The sequence below is a fragment of the Poecilia formosa genome, unplaced genomic scaffold, assembly GCF_000485575.1.
Source record: "Poecilia formosa unplaced genomic scaffold, Poecilia_formosa-5.1.2 Scaffold511, whole genome shotgun sequence".
In the NCBI taxonomy this organism is placed as follows: Eukaryota; Metazoa; Chordata; class Actinopteri; order Cyprinodontiformes; family Poeciliidae; genus Poecilia; species Poecilia formosa.
The window spans coordinates 203,518-219,975 of NW_006800450.1; the positions used below are offsets into that span (position 1 = coordinate 203,518).

At 42.0% G+C, this 16,458-nt stretch overlaps 1 protein-coding gene and 2 long non-coding RNA genes across 3 annotated transcripts in view; 2 read left to right on the forward strand and 1 right to left on the reverse strand.

The window, feature by feature from the left end:
• arnt2 (aryl-hydrocarbon receptor nuclear translocator 2) overlaps window positions 1–16,458 on the forward strand; it is a 144,440-nt gene that overhangs the window by 11,934 nt on the left and 116,048 nt on the right. The window contains exons 2-4 of the mRNA XM_007579195.2: window positions 10,150–10,261; window positions 10,702–10,749; window positions 13,712–13,925. Of these exons, the coding sequence (XP_007579257.1) occupies window positions 10,150–10,261; window positions 10,702–10,749; window positions 13,712–13,925 (374 nt within the window). The remainder of the gene's footprint in view (window positions 1–10,149; window positions 10,262–10,701; window positions 10,750–13,711; window positions 13,926–16,458) is intronic.
• On the reverse strand, window positions 3,505–4,863 carry LOC107834053 (uncharacterized). Its single transcript, XR_001659837.1, has 2 exons — window positions 4,613–4,863; window positions 3,505–3,993 (listed from the first exon to the last, which is right to left on the reverse strand). It is a non-coding gene; the product is annotated as an uncharacterized LOC107834053 (long non-coding RNA).
• LOC107834054 (uncharacterized) lies at window positions 3,992–4,576 on the forward strand. Its single transcript, XR_001659838.1, has 2 exons — window positions 3,992–4,162; window positions 4,194–4,576. It is a non-coding gene; the product is annotated as an uncharacterized LOC107834054 (long non-coding RNA).

Here is a 16,458-nt window from a genome sequence, read left to right on the forward strand (position 1 = left end):
TCTCATGTTAGGACAGCGAAAGTTTTAATACGTATGTATAATTTATTTTTTTAAGTTATATACTGCAGCTTTAAACAGAGGTTTGGTGTGAGAGTTCACTACCAGGTGGAGCAGAAGCGGCGCTCCGTCTGTGAAATATTACTACCCGTAGCACGTAACAGCGGTTCAACAGCGAGAGCAGAACCAGCGTCTGATCTTAGATCAGCCAACGATCTAAGATTGTCGTAAGGGAAAAATGGGGGCAAAAAATCATGTAGTGTGAACTATTGCATTAGGTAGATGGACGTGCCCATCTTCTCTATTTAAATCTAGTGATTACTGAAGGGCAATATAGTATACAGACTTCATAATCTGCACTCTTTTGGATGAATGCAGTATTTATTTCCACTTTGGCTTTATGTTGTTTAGTTTTTATTAAAGTACGTTTTTTGTTAATGGAGACTGAGAATCCATTTTATTTTTGTTTTTGGTTGTTTTGTTTTAGTGTATCAGTTCCAGTATTATGTGTTCTTTTGAAAATAAAGTGCATCTATCTATGGCAGGAAATCGCATGCATTATTACATCATTGCCATTAAATCAGTGTCAAAATGTCTTGAAACAATATTTTCGTTTATTGCAATAATGTTTTAGACAATCGCTCAGCAAAATTTGTTATCGTGACAGGCCAAGCACTGCTTTACCTGCTATCTGATCACTCCATATGTCTTTTTTACTGCAGTGAGCCTCGATAAAGCCAATCTCCGTCAAGTATGGCATTGTTTTTATGCCATATTAGATTCGTCGTGTTGATGCATTTTGACGTGCTTTACCCCACGTGCTTCAATTTTCCGCCGCAACACACAAACTTCCCCATTCACTGTAGTTCCACACTACATCGCTCAGGATTTGTTGCTGCGCGTTTGCGCAGTGTGAAGGAAAGGGGAGACCAGCTGCACAGGCAGGCTGCGAAATGAGAAGCAGGTGATCGGTTTGTGTGATCGGCAACAAGAGATCGTGATTGGCGATCACCGATCACAGATCATACACTTTTTCACGGAAATCAGCCGATTATGATCGGTGGCCGATCCATCGGCACACCTCTAGTGCTCACTAACATATGGTGTAGTTTGATATGATAAACACTGTCAATACCATTGAAGTCAGTTCATTTAGATAAGGGACGTACACTTTCTGAGAAATTGCGACCGCTGATTGATCAGTTGCTGACAAATACCTTGGAATGATTGGGGGAGGATTGTTCCATGTGTCATGTTGGTGTAGAGCTTTCGAACCCACATGCAGAACACACTCCGGAGACAGAAATTGAATTAAAAGGTTTATTATACAATGAGCAAGTGACAGTGCAGGAGTTTGGTCCAGCCGGCCGCTCAGGATTTCTACGCAGGACAGAGATGGTGAGTTCAGGGTAACTGGGATTTTGCAGAACGGAGCGGTAAGTTTGCTAGCTTCCTTGTTTGGAGGATCTGGACCGGGAGGGGGCTTCTGAGGATCCAGCGCTTGTCAGTGGAGCGGTGGAATGAGCGCAGAAGCGGCGTTGGCGGGCGGACAGGTAAGACTTGGAGCTTAGAGGGTCCTTTCTCGGAGGTAAGCTGCCAACTTGATGATCCAGGAGAGGTCTGCAACGGGGATGGTTTGGAGGACTCGGGCTTCTAATGGGTAATACCCACGATGTCTCGAGGAGCGGTTTCAGAAAGCCAAGCTTCTTGGCTACACCAGGAAATCCCAGGGCATCACAGGGGAACACCTGAGATTACAGAGACACGGGGAGATCAGAATACAGGAACAGATCTTGGTTAGAGGTTGAGCACTAGGTCGAGCCTGTACTAACACTCTTGCAGAGATGTGTTGGCAGCCTCCTCCAATTATACTCTTCCAGATGACGGAATATGTCTCAGGTGTGCAGAACAGCAGAAGCTAACACGCGCCCTCAGGTGGAAAAACACTAACAAAACCTCTGGATCCCAACAGTATCCCCCCCTCAATGACCGCCACCTGGCGATCCAAACGAGCATGAAGGAAGGGAGGAACGAAAATCAGAAAGTAAGGAAGTGTCCAAAATAAAAGAACCAGGGACCCACCACCGATCCTCCGGGCCGTAGCCCTCCCAGTCGACCAGGTACTGGCAACCTCGGCCCCGTCGACGGGAGTCCACAACCCGGCGGACAGTGTAGGTCAGATGCCCATCGATATCACGAGGGGGAGGAGACGGGAAGGAAGGAGGGCATAATGAGCTGGTCTGGACGGGCTTGATCTGGGAATCGTGGATACGGAGGGAGGAAGGCAGATAAAGACGGACAGCAGAGGGACTGATGACGGATTCGATTTTATAAGGGCCAATGAATCGTGGGGATAACCTTTTGGACATGGACTTTAATGGAATGTCCTTAGTGGACAGCCAAACCTGTTGTCCGGGCGTGTTATCAGCAGGACGATGTCTCGTGGCCCCTACCGTGATATGAATATTACTGCGGCCCACAGGGTGAGCAGACCTCTGAAGGAAGTCCCGCCCGCTGTTCCTTGTCATGGCTGACATTCGGTGCTAGGCTAAGCTACACTGACTTCATTCACACTACGCTTGTAACAGTGCGGCGGATGATGGAAAAGTCCGGTACCAGTTGCCCTTCCCTGCAGTTTCGAGCTGGATATTTTCGAAACTAACTTCACTGTAGTGAAGTTAGTTTCACTGTAGTGAAGTTAGTTTCGAGTTGGTTATTGGATTTTCCAATATCCACCAAGCAAGCAGTGTTTAGCTCCAGGTTGATCCGATTTATGAACGCTAATTTTGGCCAGCCGTTCTCTAGCTCCCTCCTCAAGCGCTTGGAGGTTCACTTCACTGCAGTCGGCAACACAATAAAAAACCACTGGGATAAAGTTTGTTTTGGACTGTGGCCTGCAAAGATGGCACCGAGCGACTGCACCTAAACGCCCCACAACGTCTGACGCAGTGATGTTGGTTCCAAAGCTCTATTGGCCAATAGTAGACATAGAAGGCAGCTCTCCTCATTAACATAATGATGCAGCAGAAAAACAGCAAACGGAAAATACAGCAAGCAGAAATAGAGCGAGCAGAAATACAGCGAGCAGAAAAGGGAGAACCAAAAAAAGACAAAGCAAAATATCTATTTTTCTTGACACAAACACATGTTTAGAGGAAATAAAAAAGAAAATATATACATTACTGGATGGAAATTTATATGTAAGGAAAAGGAAAAACTAAACATATATTTATGCTTTTATTTCTTATTATGTCGGTTTTGGTTCTCCATACAGTTCATGTATTGGAGAAATAATTAAATGTTGGTGACATTTTCTCTCTTGCTCTCGATGAAGGCGGACGCTTCTTTCCTCTGCTCCCTCCCTGCCCATGCCTGCCCTGCTTGCTCTATTTTTGTCCTGTCTTTTTCTATATTTTTGGAGCCTTTCTTTGCACATCATCCAAATCTACAAAGTATGGATCTGGTCAACCGATCTCTCAATGCAATTGATCAAATTTTTGACGAGAAATCTGTGTAACGCTAATTAAGGCTAGGCGCCTGACTACGGCCAAATATAATAATAGGCAGTCAGAAAGGTTCGGCTGTGGAGCCCGTGTGTGTGAATAAAACACCATTAGACAGAAAGTAAGTTCAAGTTATTGTATTCAAGTTTATATTTTTGCATATATTTAGGAAGGTATTCAATAATAATATTTATAATAATAGTGATTTTCTATGAATATAACCAAAAGACACAACAAGAAAAAACAAAACAACAACAAAACAATAAACCCTGATGACACCCAAAAGTTCTTTTTCTATTTTAAATCTGTTCTTGAATCCAGGGTGATTAATAGTCCATCAGTCAATAATCCGACTGTTTTTAGTCTATGATCCAAGGCAATAGGTCCACAATGCATAAAGTAGTTTGGTTCAATTAAGTCCAACTGCAAAGCTGCGGTGATCCGGTAGCTCGCCATCCTGGGTTGAAACAGGGGGTGGAAACAAAAACCTGACCTAAAGAAGGTCATAAATAAAAATGAAAACAAATTAGCATTCACATTTAAACAGGGTTAAACTGTTATCCAAAATAACTAAACATTCAATAATAAACAAAATAGTTATATTCCATAGAATATTTCTCAGGAATCATTCAAATTAATTTCAAGTTAAGGATCACATTAATGTTACATATCCAAATAAAGTTACAGATCAAGGTTACAGATCAAATTAAAGTGCACTTTCAAGTTGTATCTAAGTTTAATTGACATAAGAGTCAATTAAACTTAATCGACTTCAGTATTGTTTCAATAAACAATTCATTATTTTTCTTTTTTCTTTTTTTTTTTGTTGCGCAACTCCAAAGAAATTAACCAATTCCAGAGTTCTATAGGCTGTCAACAAAATCAATGAAAAGTAACTAAAACTATCCTAAAAGGATGAATTTACAAAAATCAAAGGGCCTATTTAATATTTTGAGGATATATCATCTATTTGGCCACAAAATTAACAAAAAGAGAATGACCTTTTAATCAATAAGACCATTTTTCAATCACTAATACATAGATTGAGTGGGCGTGTCGCCACCACATTTCTATTTTAAAAAATATCAAAGTACATAAAACAAGCGACTCACCGTCGAGCGGTTGCCAGAAAACACCCAATATAATCCTTCGGCTGTGTTAATAGGGCTCGATCCAGCCGTATCCTTCTGTAATTTTGGAAGACGCCAAGCACAAGCAGCTAGCCACGGTGACAGCAGCAACAGCAATTGAGGAGATCCGAATTCACCTGTGATCCGGAACTTAAAGCATGACGTCAGTTTGACCCGCCAAAATAAAATATGGGTTGATTATTTTGTGCAGGTTACATCTGGGCATAGGAGAGCCCTCTTGTCCTGCTGGGACACACCCGGTGGGATTCACCCTGGATTTATTCATGATAACAGGATTTCTGCTGTTTGGAGCTTGTGGATTCCTGGATTATCGACAAATTTGTGACATACTTGGCCGAACTAGCGAACACTCAGACTGTTGGTGTGGACGGAGACGAGGACTCTAAAACTCATTAACGAGTTGGAATCGATCTTGGAGAAGTTGCTAGTTTCGGCTCAGTGGAACGACCAAACTAATTTGGATGATTGGGAACTGAGATGTATCGGAGAGACTTTAGACAAGACTGAAATTCATAATCTTCCCGACCTAAGACATTCTGTTTATGAATTGGCTTTCCCTGTGTGGCCTTGGAATGGCTGCATATCTCTAATCTCCTTGAAGATATGTAAACACAATGCTCTTCCCTCCTCACCCCCTCCTGTTTCCATGGAGCTGTGGAGCTGAACGCTCCTAAGGACATATCTCGATAACAAACACATCTATCGGACTATGCCAGGGGCCACAGCCACCTGGCTTCATGACCCTTTGGCATCACCGCCTTCACTCATGTCTTTTTTTTTGCCCCTTTGTTTTGTCTGAATATCTGAATGTTGCCATCTGCCCTAATGTGTCCTTTCCTCTTTTCCTTTGGTTTGTTATTTTGTTTGTATTAACTTTTAACTTGTGTAAAGTACTTTGAAATGCCTTGTTGTTGAAAATGTTCTATATAAATAAAATTACCTTACATTTCAGGATATTTTTTAAATGTTTTTTGTGGAATCCTTTATGTAGCCCAGCCTCACCCAGACTCTGCCTCCAGCGGTCCCCGGGTAAATTGAGTTTTAGACCCCTGATCTAAACGGATGGTTAATCTTATCAGAGGGTCTTAGAGTCGTCTAATGTACCTAACTCATCTTTTATTGAATCGTTCAGAGCGTGAAAATAGGCGCTCTTTACTGCCGTTTGATCCCAGCCCAAAGCAGCCACTTTAATGTGAAAATCGCTAGCAAACTCTGCAACAGTCTTTCTACCTTGTCGGATCTTTAATAATTCTCGGGAATCAGCTGTTTTATCGGTGTCTTGGTTGAACGCTCTTTTAAAATCCTTCAAAAATTCATCAAATGAATAGCCATAATCAAACGGCGTGGAAAATATAGCCTCCATCCACTCAAGCGCTTTGCCAGACAAATGAGACACAATGAAAGAAATCTTTCTCCCATCATGGGTGAAACTCTGAGGGGAATGGTTGAAAATTATAGAGCATTGAAACAGAAATCCTCTACACTTGCATCTCCAGAAAATCTTTCAGGTAGAGATGGATGGAAATCAGAAACTGCAGAGTGGACTGTATTTTCTGACCTGGAAGCTGAGGGTGGATCCGGAGTGGGAGCAGGAACTGGATCTGAAGCAGGAGCCTGTGGATTGGACCTTTTGCAAATAATTAGCTTTTTCCTCAAGATGACGGTTTGTCTCAGCTTGACGATTGTTTAGCTCCTGTAAAGCGAGATTGCGATTCTGAATGAGAGAGTACTGTTGTTCAAGTGCTGGGTTCGGTTGTTGGCCAGAGTGTTCTGTCATGTTGGTGTCAAGCTTGCTAACCCACATGCAGAACACACTCCGGAGACAGATAATGAATTAAAAGTTTTATTATACAATGAGTAAGTGACAGTGTAGGGGTTTGGTCCGGACGGTCACCAGACTGGAGCTCAGGATTTCTACGGAGGGACAGGGTTCAGGGCAACTGTGATTTTGCAGAACGGAGCGGTAAGTTTGCTTTCTTCCTTGTTTGGAGGATATGGACTGGGAGTGGGCTTCTGAGGATCCGGGACTTGTCAGTGGAGCGCAGGGGCGGCGTTGGAGAACGGACAGGTAAGACATGGAGCTTAGAGGGTCCTTTCTCGGAGGTAAGCTGCCAACTTGATGATCCAGGAGAGGTTTGCAACAGAGATGGTTCAGAGAACTCGGGCATCTAATGGGTAACACCCATGACGTCTTGAGGAGCGGTTTCAGAAAACCAAGCTTCTTGGTTACACCAGAAGCTTGGTTCTGGTGTAGGTAATGCCAGGGCATCACAGGGGAACACTTGAGATTACAGAGACACAGGGGAGATCAGAATACAGGAACAGATCTTGGTTAGAGGTTGAGCACTAGGTCGAGCCTGTACTAACACTCTTGCAGAGATGTGTCGGCAGCCTTCTCCAATTATACTCCTCCAGATGACGGAATAGGTCTCAGGTGTGCAGAACAGCAGATGTTGACACACCCCCTCAGGTGGAATAACCTCGGGCGCCTGACACCATTGACAAAATTGACCATTTTGTCAATGGTGGAAAAACATTGACAAAACCTCCGTATCCCAACACCACGTCTCCATGTGGGCAGAGCCGGCATCATGTCAATTGTTTCCTGGAAGTAATAATAGGCAGAGAAGTTAAAATCCTCTTGTGGGATTTTTTTTTAACCCAGTATATAATAATTTATTTTTATTTTGTGTCTTTTGATGAAAATGCTGCAACAACTACATAAGTAATGTTAAATCAGATGAAAAAAAAAATTATCTAATATTTTAGATAAGTGCTATAACTTTTCCAGGGGGAGCTATAGTGCCTCCCTGGCGCCGCCACTGTTAAATAATTATTAACCAATTTGTATTTGTGAACAAACAGAGCTCAAACTCAAAGATTAAACTCATAGAATCAGATTTTAGCTATGGTAACAAAACAACCTAACTATGAAGATTGTTTTCTGAACTTTTACAAATTAAACTTGCTAGCTCCTTAAAATCTTACATTTAAATGTTAAAAATTTTAATTCTTTGAATTTATGTATCCTGAAACTATTTAAAATCAAATTTAGCAGCATTGATAATCTTAATAAATAAATATTACATTTATATATCTGTGGTCTGTGTTAAAATATTAGCATTTATGGGGCCCCTGAAGCTCTGGGGGTCCTTATGAAGCCGCTGACTTAATTTGGATTAACAGAAGTGCAAATAATCGATATTCATTTTAATTAAATTGTTTATTTGTTTTTAAGACTAGTTGTGGGTTTAAATAGCATTTCACTGGCGATGTTTTCTGTATTATATAATTACCCAGTAATATTTGTACATTTCCTGTCTACTTAATATGTTTTTGGCGGTACACCAAAAACATGGTGGACCGCCGGTGGACTTCCTCGGTGCCCTGACCACCGGGCTTAGCAAATTTTTTGTGGGAAGCCCTGGTTGCTGACCATGTCCGTACTTTTATGACCACAGTGTACCCATCTTCTGATGGCTTCTTCCGGCAGGATAACGTGCCATGTCACAAAGCGTGAATCATCTCAGACTTGTTTCCTGAACACAACGAGTTCACTATACTCAAATGGCCTCCACAGTCACCAGATCTCAATCCAAGAGAGTACCTTTGGGTGGTGGAACGGGAGATTCACATCATGAATGTGCAGCCGACAAAACTGCAGCAACTGCGTGATGTTATCATATCAATATGGATCAGACTCTGAGGAATTTTTCCAGTACCTTTTTGAATCTATGCCAGGAAGGATTAAGGCAATTCTGAAGGCAAAAGGGGGTCCAACCCTATACTAGGGTTTGGATCCTCCTGGTAGCCCAACCCCCTAGTATCCTTGCTATCACTTTATTAGGTAGGAAGTTATACCTAATAAAGTGGCCGGTGAGTGTGTATATACAGTCATATGAAAAAGTTTGGGCACCCCTATTAATCTTAATTATTTTTATCTCTAAATATTTGGGTATAGCAACAGCTATTTCAGTTTGATATATCTAATAACTGATGGACACAGTAATATTTCAGTATTGAAATGAGTTTTATTGGACTAAAAGAAAATGTGCAGTACGCATTAAAACAAAATTTGACAGGTGAAAAAATTTGGGTACCCTTATTTTATTGATTTGAATACCCTTAACTACTTTTCACTGACTTACTGAAACACAAAATTGGTTTGGTAACTTCATAAAAATTTGAACTTCATAGCCAGGTGTAGCCAATCATGAGAAAATGTATTTAAGGTGGCCCATTGCAAGTTGTTCTCCTATTTGAATCTACTCTGAAGGCAGGGCATCATGGGCACCTCAAAACAACTCTCAAATGATCTGAAAACAAAGATTGTTAAACATAGTTGTTTAGGGGAAGGATAAACAACTATGTTTATCCTTGTCTTAGAGATTTAAACTGTCAGTTTCCATTGTGAAGAACATAACAAGGAAATGGAAGACCACAGGGACAGTTCTTGTTAAGCCCAGAAGTGGCAGGCCAAGAAAAATATCAGAGAGGCAGAGATGAAGAATGGTGAGAACTGTCCAGGACAACCCACAGACCACCTCCAAAGACCTGCAGCATCATCTTGCTGCAGATGGTGTTATTGTGCATCATTCAGCAATTCAGCGCGCTTTGCACAAGGAGAAGCAGTATGGGAGAGTGATGTGACAGAAGCCTTTTCTGCAAGCACGCCACAAACAAAGTCGCTTGAGATATGCAAAAGCACATTTGGACAAGCCAGCTTCATTTTAGAATGAAGCTAGCTTCATTCCTGGGTTCATTTTGGAATAAGGTGAAACAAAGATTGAGTTGTTTGGTCATAAAAAAGACGCTATGCATGGTGGGAAAAAAAAAAAAAAAACTGCATTCCAAGAAAAACACTTGCTACCCACTGTAAAATTTGGTGGAGTTTCCATCATGCTTTGGAGCTGTGTGGCCAATGCCGGCACTGGGAATCTTGTTAAAGTTGAGGGTCGCCTGGATTCCACTCAATATCAGCAGATTCTTGAGAATAATGTTCAAGAATCAGTTATGAAGTTAAAGTTATGCCGGGGATGGATATTTCAGCAAGGCAACTATCCAAAACACCGCTCCAAATCTACTCAGGCATTCATGCAGAGGAACAATTACAATGTTCTGGATGGCCATCCCAATCCCCAGACATGAATATCATTGAACATCTGTGGAATGATTTGAAGCGGGCTGTCCATGCTCAGCGAACATCAACTTAACTGAACTGGAATTGTTTTGCAAAGAGGAATGGTCCAGGATTTAGAAACTCATTAAAAGCTGCAGGAAGCAACTAGAGGCTGTTATTTTTGCAAAAGGAGGATCTACTAAATATTAGTCACTTTTCTGTTGAAAAGATAACACAAGCTGACATACATTAAGCAATGTTTTTGCATCAACAATGGGGTTTCTTAAAGAGTTGGTGTAAAATTTAAGATTTGCTCATTTTGGGTGAAACATATATTTGTTATATTGTGTCCTTTGCTCTTAATTGTTGCATGCTGTAGAAATAGCCAGTGAGCTGCCAGGTCCGGTAGCGATGCCTGGAGGAGTTGGGAGTGGCCAGGTGAGAATGGCAGGTGCCGTGTCAGGCCGCGGTGGGAAGAGGAGATCAGGCGGGTAAGTGTCTTTAGTTCTGCTCTGTTGTTGAAACACTTTCTTTTCTAGCACAGAAGAAAAAATCCCAAATTTATACAGAATCCTACAAAAATATTCATACCCTTCAAACCTGGCATTCTGCGATTAATTAATGAGTCTCACTGGGATTTTATGTGATTAAACAAAAAGACGTTTAGCATTATTTTGTAACTTACAAGTACTTATGAGTAATTATGAATTGGAAGAAAAATTACAAATGGTTTTAACATTTGAATGGATTGGTGACCTGTCCAGGGGGACCCCGCCTCTCACCTGTTTACCGCTAGAGATAGGCACCAGCACCCAGTGTCTTTTTAAGTGCATTGAAGTAAATTCAGACATAATTAAAGTGATTCAAAGTGCCACACTTTGGCAGCTAGATTTAATGAATTGAATAACTGTCATTCTATTTTATTTTACAGAATGGACTTTGATGATGAGGATGGTGAGGGACCCAGCAAATTTTCAAGGTGAGAACAGTGAAAGCAAGCAGCATGAATCGGATCTTCAATTATACAAATGAAATAAGAAAATAATAATAATAACTTTTTACTTTTTGTGAGCCTCCTGTGACATCAATAGGAACAAGTTATTTCTCTTATTTTTATTTTTCACCATCAGAAATACATTAGGAGAAATGTTTGAAACCAACTTGAAAACACAACACAGAGACTGTTGAAATAGTGGAAACTGTTGATCTAACAAATTTAAGAGCAGCTTAGGTCTCTAGTTAGCATGGTATAGACAACAGAACGGTCCCCATTAAGATATTTCAGTTGGTTTCATTATAGCTCCATGTAGAAAAGAATAAAATAAGTGACTGAACAAGTGGTCTACAATCAATATTAATAGATTCAGTGTCAGAATCTATAAAGTCAGTGTAAATGGGTGGCGTCAAAGACGAATCTATGGATGGATGGCTGACAGGTGCAAATGACAAAATGAACAGGAAACACATGAACGATGCAAACCAGAGGTGCACAGATTGCAGTTTTCTGGCCAATCCATGATGACCGATCTTTAAAAAGCCTGACTCGCCAATTCCAATTTTAGCTGACGCAAACTTTTTTTGGAAGGATGGATGGATGGATGGATGGATAGATGGATGACTTTTTTTTTGTCTGAAATGTTGCTAAATATAGCAAGAAAGTGGCTAAGTTGGCAACAGTGTGGTGACTATTGTTAAATACAAACATGGAGACTTGACTTGATGAAAGTCAAACCTTTCTCACAGGAGAGCAGAAGAACATAGTGTTTGATTTTTAGGTCTCTGCTGAGGTAGATAAGATCGGTGGACAATATTGGCTTGACATGTAGGTGCTGTCCGATCAGCCTAGAGTCTGGTGACATCGGAGATGATATGTGGAAAACAGCATGAATGTTTATTCAGCATTTCGTACAAGGAATATCAACAGAAATGATAATGAGAGGAACTGGAGCGAAACTGGTACTGCAGTTGATAAACCCGGTAACTTTTCAGCTATCCATCATTAACGTGACATAAATAATACTATAAATCACCACTTAATGTATTCAGAAAATGTATCAGCATTTCTAAATAAAACATACAGACAGCCCTAACAGTAGAAAATATTTAATCTATTGTTAATCTGATTTGTTATTTAAATTTCCATTTATTTTGGCTGATACTATTATACAATAAGCAAATAATCAATCCATAATAGTCTACTAAAAGCATAATAAGAAACTTAATCATGGCTAAACGTTCTGCACCATATTAGCCTGCAGAAGATCGAGGGATGAGGAGACGCTGTTCCTGATGTGTGGTTCTTTAGGTTCTGACGGGTCTGCGGTATTCCTCTCCTGATCCATTCTGTCTGGTATCACACTGCACCACTATGGCTTCATTTTTTTAAATTGCCTGTATTCATCCTCACTGACAATTGTTCAGCCTGGGATTTGCATCTTCCCTCTGATGTCTGTATCTTTACAAGGGTTCTTGCTTCTAAGGACATGATGGTATCGGGTCGAGGATGTTTTAAAAAGACGCGGGTTGACAGCAGCTCCCTGCAGCTGCATAATGTCCGTCTCTAGGCAACCACAACAGTGTCGGTCCATAGTGATCTGGGGGTCCTTTATTGTTCCCTCCATGAGAATTTAGCTGACTTTAGTATTTTCCGTGTTCTATTTTTGTCATTATTGTTACAGTTAGTGTTCATATGTATGTGATAGACATGTCTATCAGACATTTATAGAAATATGGAACAAATCATGTCACGTATCGGTTCAATTCGGGATGCAACATTTAACAGCCAAATATGGGGTGATTCCATATTTTATGAGACAGGTGGTAACCCTGTAGTATAGCCAAGCCAGGCATGGTCTTAGTAGGGCAGGGCTACTGAAGTAGAGCCAGTGGAAAAGGGGCAATAGTGAGTATATTTTACTGAGAGTCTTGTCCCGTACAAATCTGTTGGTCGACTCTCCCTAATGGTGTGGAGCATTTCCATTTTGTGGAGCGAGATTGCAGCACTTCATACATGCTGTTGTTTTTTTGTTGTAGCATTTTCCCTTCCTATTTCCTGTGATTGCCAGTATTTTTTGTTTGCATTTCATTTTTGTATTTGCGATTTTTTTGAGTTTGCATCATTCATGGTTTTTGTGCAGCTTGTGTCATCGTTTACTGAGGTTTTGAAGAGGACCTGATAGCGAACAGGCGTGGGCAGCGAGATGATTTGAACATTTAAGAAACAATAATGAACAACTTTCAAAAAAATAAAGAGAGTGAGAGGGAGAAAGAAAGTGGGATATGGTGTGAGGGAGAGTACACAGGAAACTAGGAAATAAATCTAACATTAAGGAATATCTATACCTAAGAAACTAAACTAGAAAAACAAAAAATAACTAGGCTCAAGACTTGAGAATAATAAGCTAGAATCACTCAGAAAGGACTAATCTAAAGTAAAAGAGAAACAAGAAAGAGACTAAGGAACACAGAATAAACAAACCTCAAAACACAGGATCCTAACAGATAAATAATCTCAATCTGAGTTGGAGAGATATAAAAATGTCAATGGTAAGGACTGGTGAACACTAATCTAAGCATATCTAGCTCAGACAATGTCCCAATACTTTAAAATATGAGTTTGTATGACATTTTGATCATTCTTCAAATAAATATTCAAAGCAGTTGACTGGAAGATATCCACCTGAGGTAATTCTAGATCATGTTTTTAAATAGTTGCACTTCTCACGTAAATATTTAAATGCAATTAATCTCTTTTTGTCTGATGGAGTTGTGCCTCAGTAATTATTACTGTTTAATTAACTTTGAAACATTTAGTTATAACACCTAAAGGATGATATGAGATGACATTATATAAAGCTGTTGATAATCTGTGTCAGTTAAATTGGAGGTAGGTATGATTCTACAGTCATTAGCTGTGTATTCTTTTCTTTCCTCTGTTTTAGAGAGAACCACAGTGAGATTGAACGACGCCGGCGTAACAAAATGACCCAGTACATCACTGAGCTGTCAGACATGGTCCCTACCTGTAGTGCCCTGGCCCGAAAGCCCGATAAGCTAACCATACTACGTATGGCAGTCTCCCATATGAAGTCCATGCGGGGGACAGGCAACACTTCTACTGATGGGGCGTACAAGCCCTCTTTTCTCACTGAACAGGTAGTGTAATGAAAGCTGATGGTCAAACAAAAGTAATATAAACAATATAAACAATTTAAAATAAGCAGCTTATAATATCAGGATTTTTTGTACATTGAACTCGCAGTTTTACCAAAAAATGTGTCAACTACTCAGGTAAAGTGAACTCTTACAGAGGAACATAAAGGGCCGTAAAAATTATCAGCATCATAATGTGATGTGGCTTGAGTGTGTGTGGTGAGCCGTTTCTGCTGTTTGTTATATTCTTCCTCTTGTTTTGCCCTGATGACTCTGCTCTGTTTGTCTAAAATTGCACAGTATTTCTGATTGTCAGCCTTCTAAAGCAATTTTTATCTGAGAAGCAAGTCAAGGAGACCCACTCCAGTACGCCCATTAACAAATGGGCGTACTGAACCGTCTCCACCATCAACTTGGCACCTTTCCCCGTGGGAAGCGCTCGGTAAAATGGGGACAACGTGATGCTGTCCTGATACAGAATGAGACAAAGCTGAAATCTGTTGCACCGTCTGTTTGTCAGTTCATAGCAGGCTCATCCTTCCTTCTGCTCTAGCACCTGTTCACTTCCAGATGTCCCTTGACCCGGCCTGTCTGTTCCTCTGAATGTGGTGGAGCAATATCCTTCTCTCTGGCACTCCACACATTAGCTTGTTGGAACATGCACTTGTTTCTAGCTCTGTGAAGCTTCAGGTGGCCTTGTTGAAAACCAGATTACTGATGAACAAGAATGACTTGTTAGTCATTCTTTTTAAATGGCTACTTCACTTTGTCAGATTTGTATTTTACTTTGGTCTATCCTTCTCTGAACTAGTAGTCACAGCTGTCCTGGGTTAGTCTGACAGAGGCATCATGTGTCACCGGGCCCTCTGACCAGCAGGATAGGCGTGTGAAGTGTCTTGCCCAAGGACACAACAACAAAGACGCACAGAGCTGGGATCGAACTGACAACTGTTGTGGAAATTTTCCTTTAAGAATGAGGCAAAACTGTTTCAAGAACCAGAGAAAGAATATATTCTTAATCAGTATTTATTTGAAGCCTTAACAGTGTTTGAAGTCTCTGCTCACTGAACGCAGTCAGGAGAAAGAGCCCCGAGCAGAACACAGCTTACAGTTTTATAGGGAGAGTTTCAATCCGATCGCATAGTTTGATAATCTACTTGGTTGTAAATAAACAAAACAATAATTATTCTGTCAGTCCACGCCCCATTCTGAGGACAGAATGGGTCATAGAGAACGTGGAAACATCACACAGGTAAAACCGAATAAATGAGCACAGAGATTATTTTGGTGAGGTGAGCAAAGACGCATGCAGACCCAGGTTGAAATGATGATGATGATGATTTAATGATAATAATTCATGGGACAGAACAACGGGGAGCACAATGAACACATGATGACACAGGAAAACAGGCTGGTACACACGACGAGGATCTGATAAGAGGCAAAGACAACAGGTGGGTCTAAATACACTGGGAGGGTAATCAAAGAAACGAGACACAGCTGGGAACAATCAACAGGGAAGACAGAGACTCATAGGGGAACAGGCTAATAAACACAGAAAAACCTCAAAATAAATACACAGAAAACACAGATCACAACAGTACCCCCTCCTCAAGGGCAGCTACCAGATGCCTCAAACAAACAAAAGTCCAAACACAACAAGGATAGGCGGAGGGGCGCTGGACGGGAGGCTAGAGTCCAAAAATCAACGAAAAACAACCCATCAGGGTGGGCGGAGGGGCGACGGAGGGAGGGCAAAAGTCCATGGGGAACAAAAACAGAATCACACAGTCCAAAAAAAACAAAAAGCACGAAGCAGGAAGCGGAGTCCCGGAGGCTCTGGAGGGCCGGCAAGAAGGCTGGCTAAAGGCTCAGGAGGGCCACCAGAAGGCCCGGAGGGAGCACTGGAAGGCTCGGACGGAGCACTGGGAGGCTTGGACGGTGGACTGGGAGGCGGAGGCTTGGACAGGCCGGCTGGCGAGCCAACTAGAAGGTCGGGCGGAGCACAGGGAAACTCGGGCGAAGGACAGAAAAACTGAGGCTTGTCCGCAAACTCGGGGGACGGAGCACGGGGAGCACTAGGAAGCTCAGGCTCGTCCGCAAACTCGGGGGGCGGAGCCACAGGAAACTCGGAAAGCTCAGGAAACACCAGAGGCTGCTCACCAGCAGCGGGCACGGGGAACTCTGGAGGCTGCTCACTAGCTCAGGGCAGGGGTGACGGCTTGACCCAGGGGCCGGGATCTCCAGCGGCTCAGGGCAGCGGTGACGGCTTGACCCAGGGGCCAGGATCTCTGGCAGCTCAGGGCAGCGGTGACAAGGCCCCACTCCGGGCAGGGGGATCGCCAGCCGTGATCCTCACAGCAGTGCTCCGCCACAGAACTCCTCCAGCGGGATTGCTCCGAACCACTGCCACGGGCTCCACCGTCTTATTTGGGTCCGCATCATGCGTCTCTCACCGTTAGTGTGGTCGGATCCTACTGTCATGATTGGGGAGTTTTGATGAGGTGAGCAAGGACGCAGGCAGACCCAGGTTGAA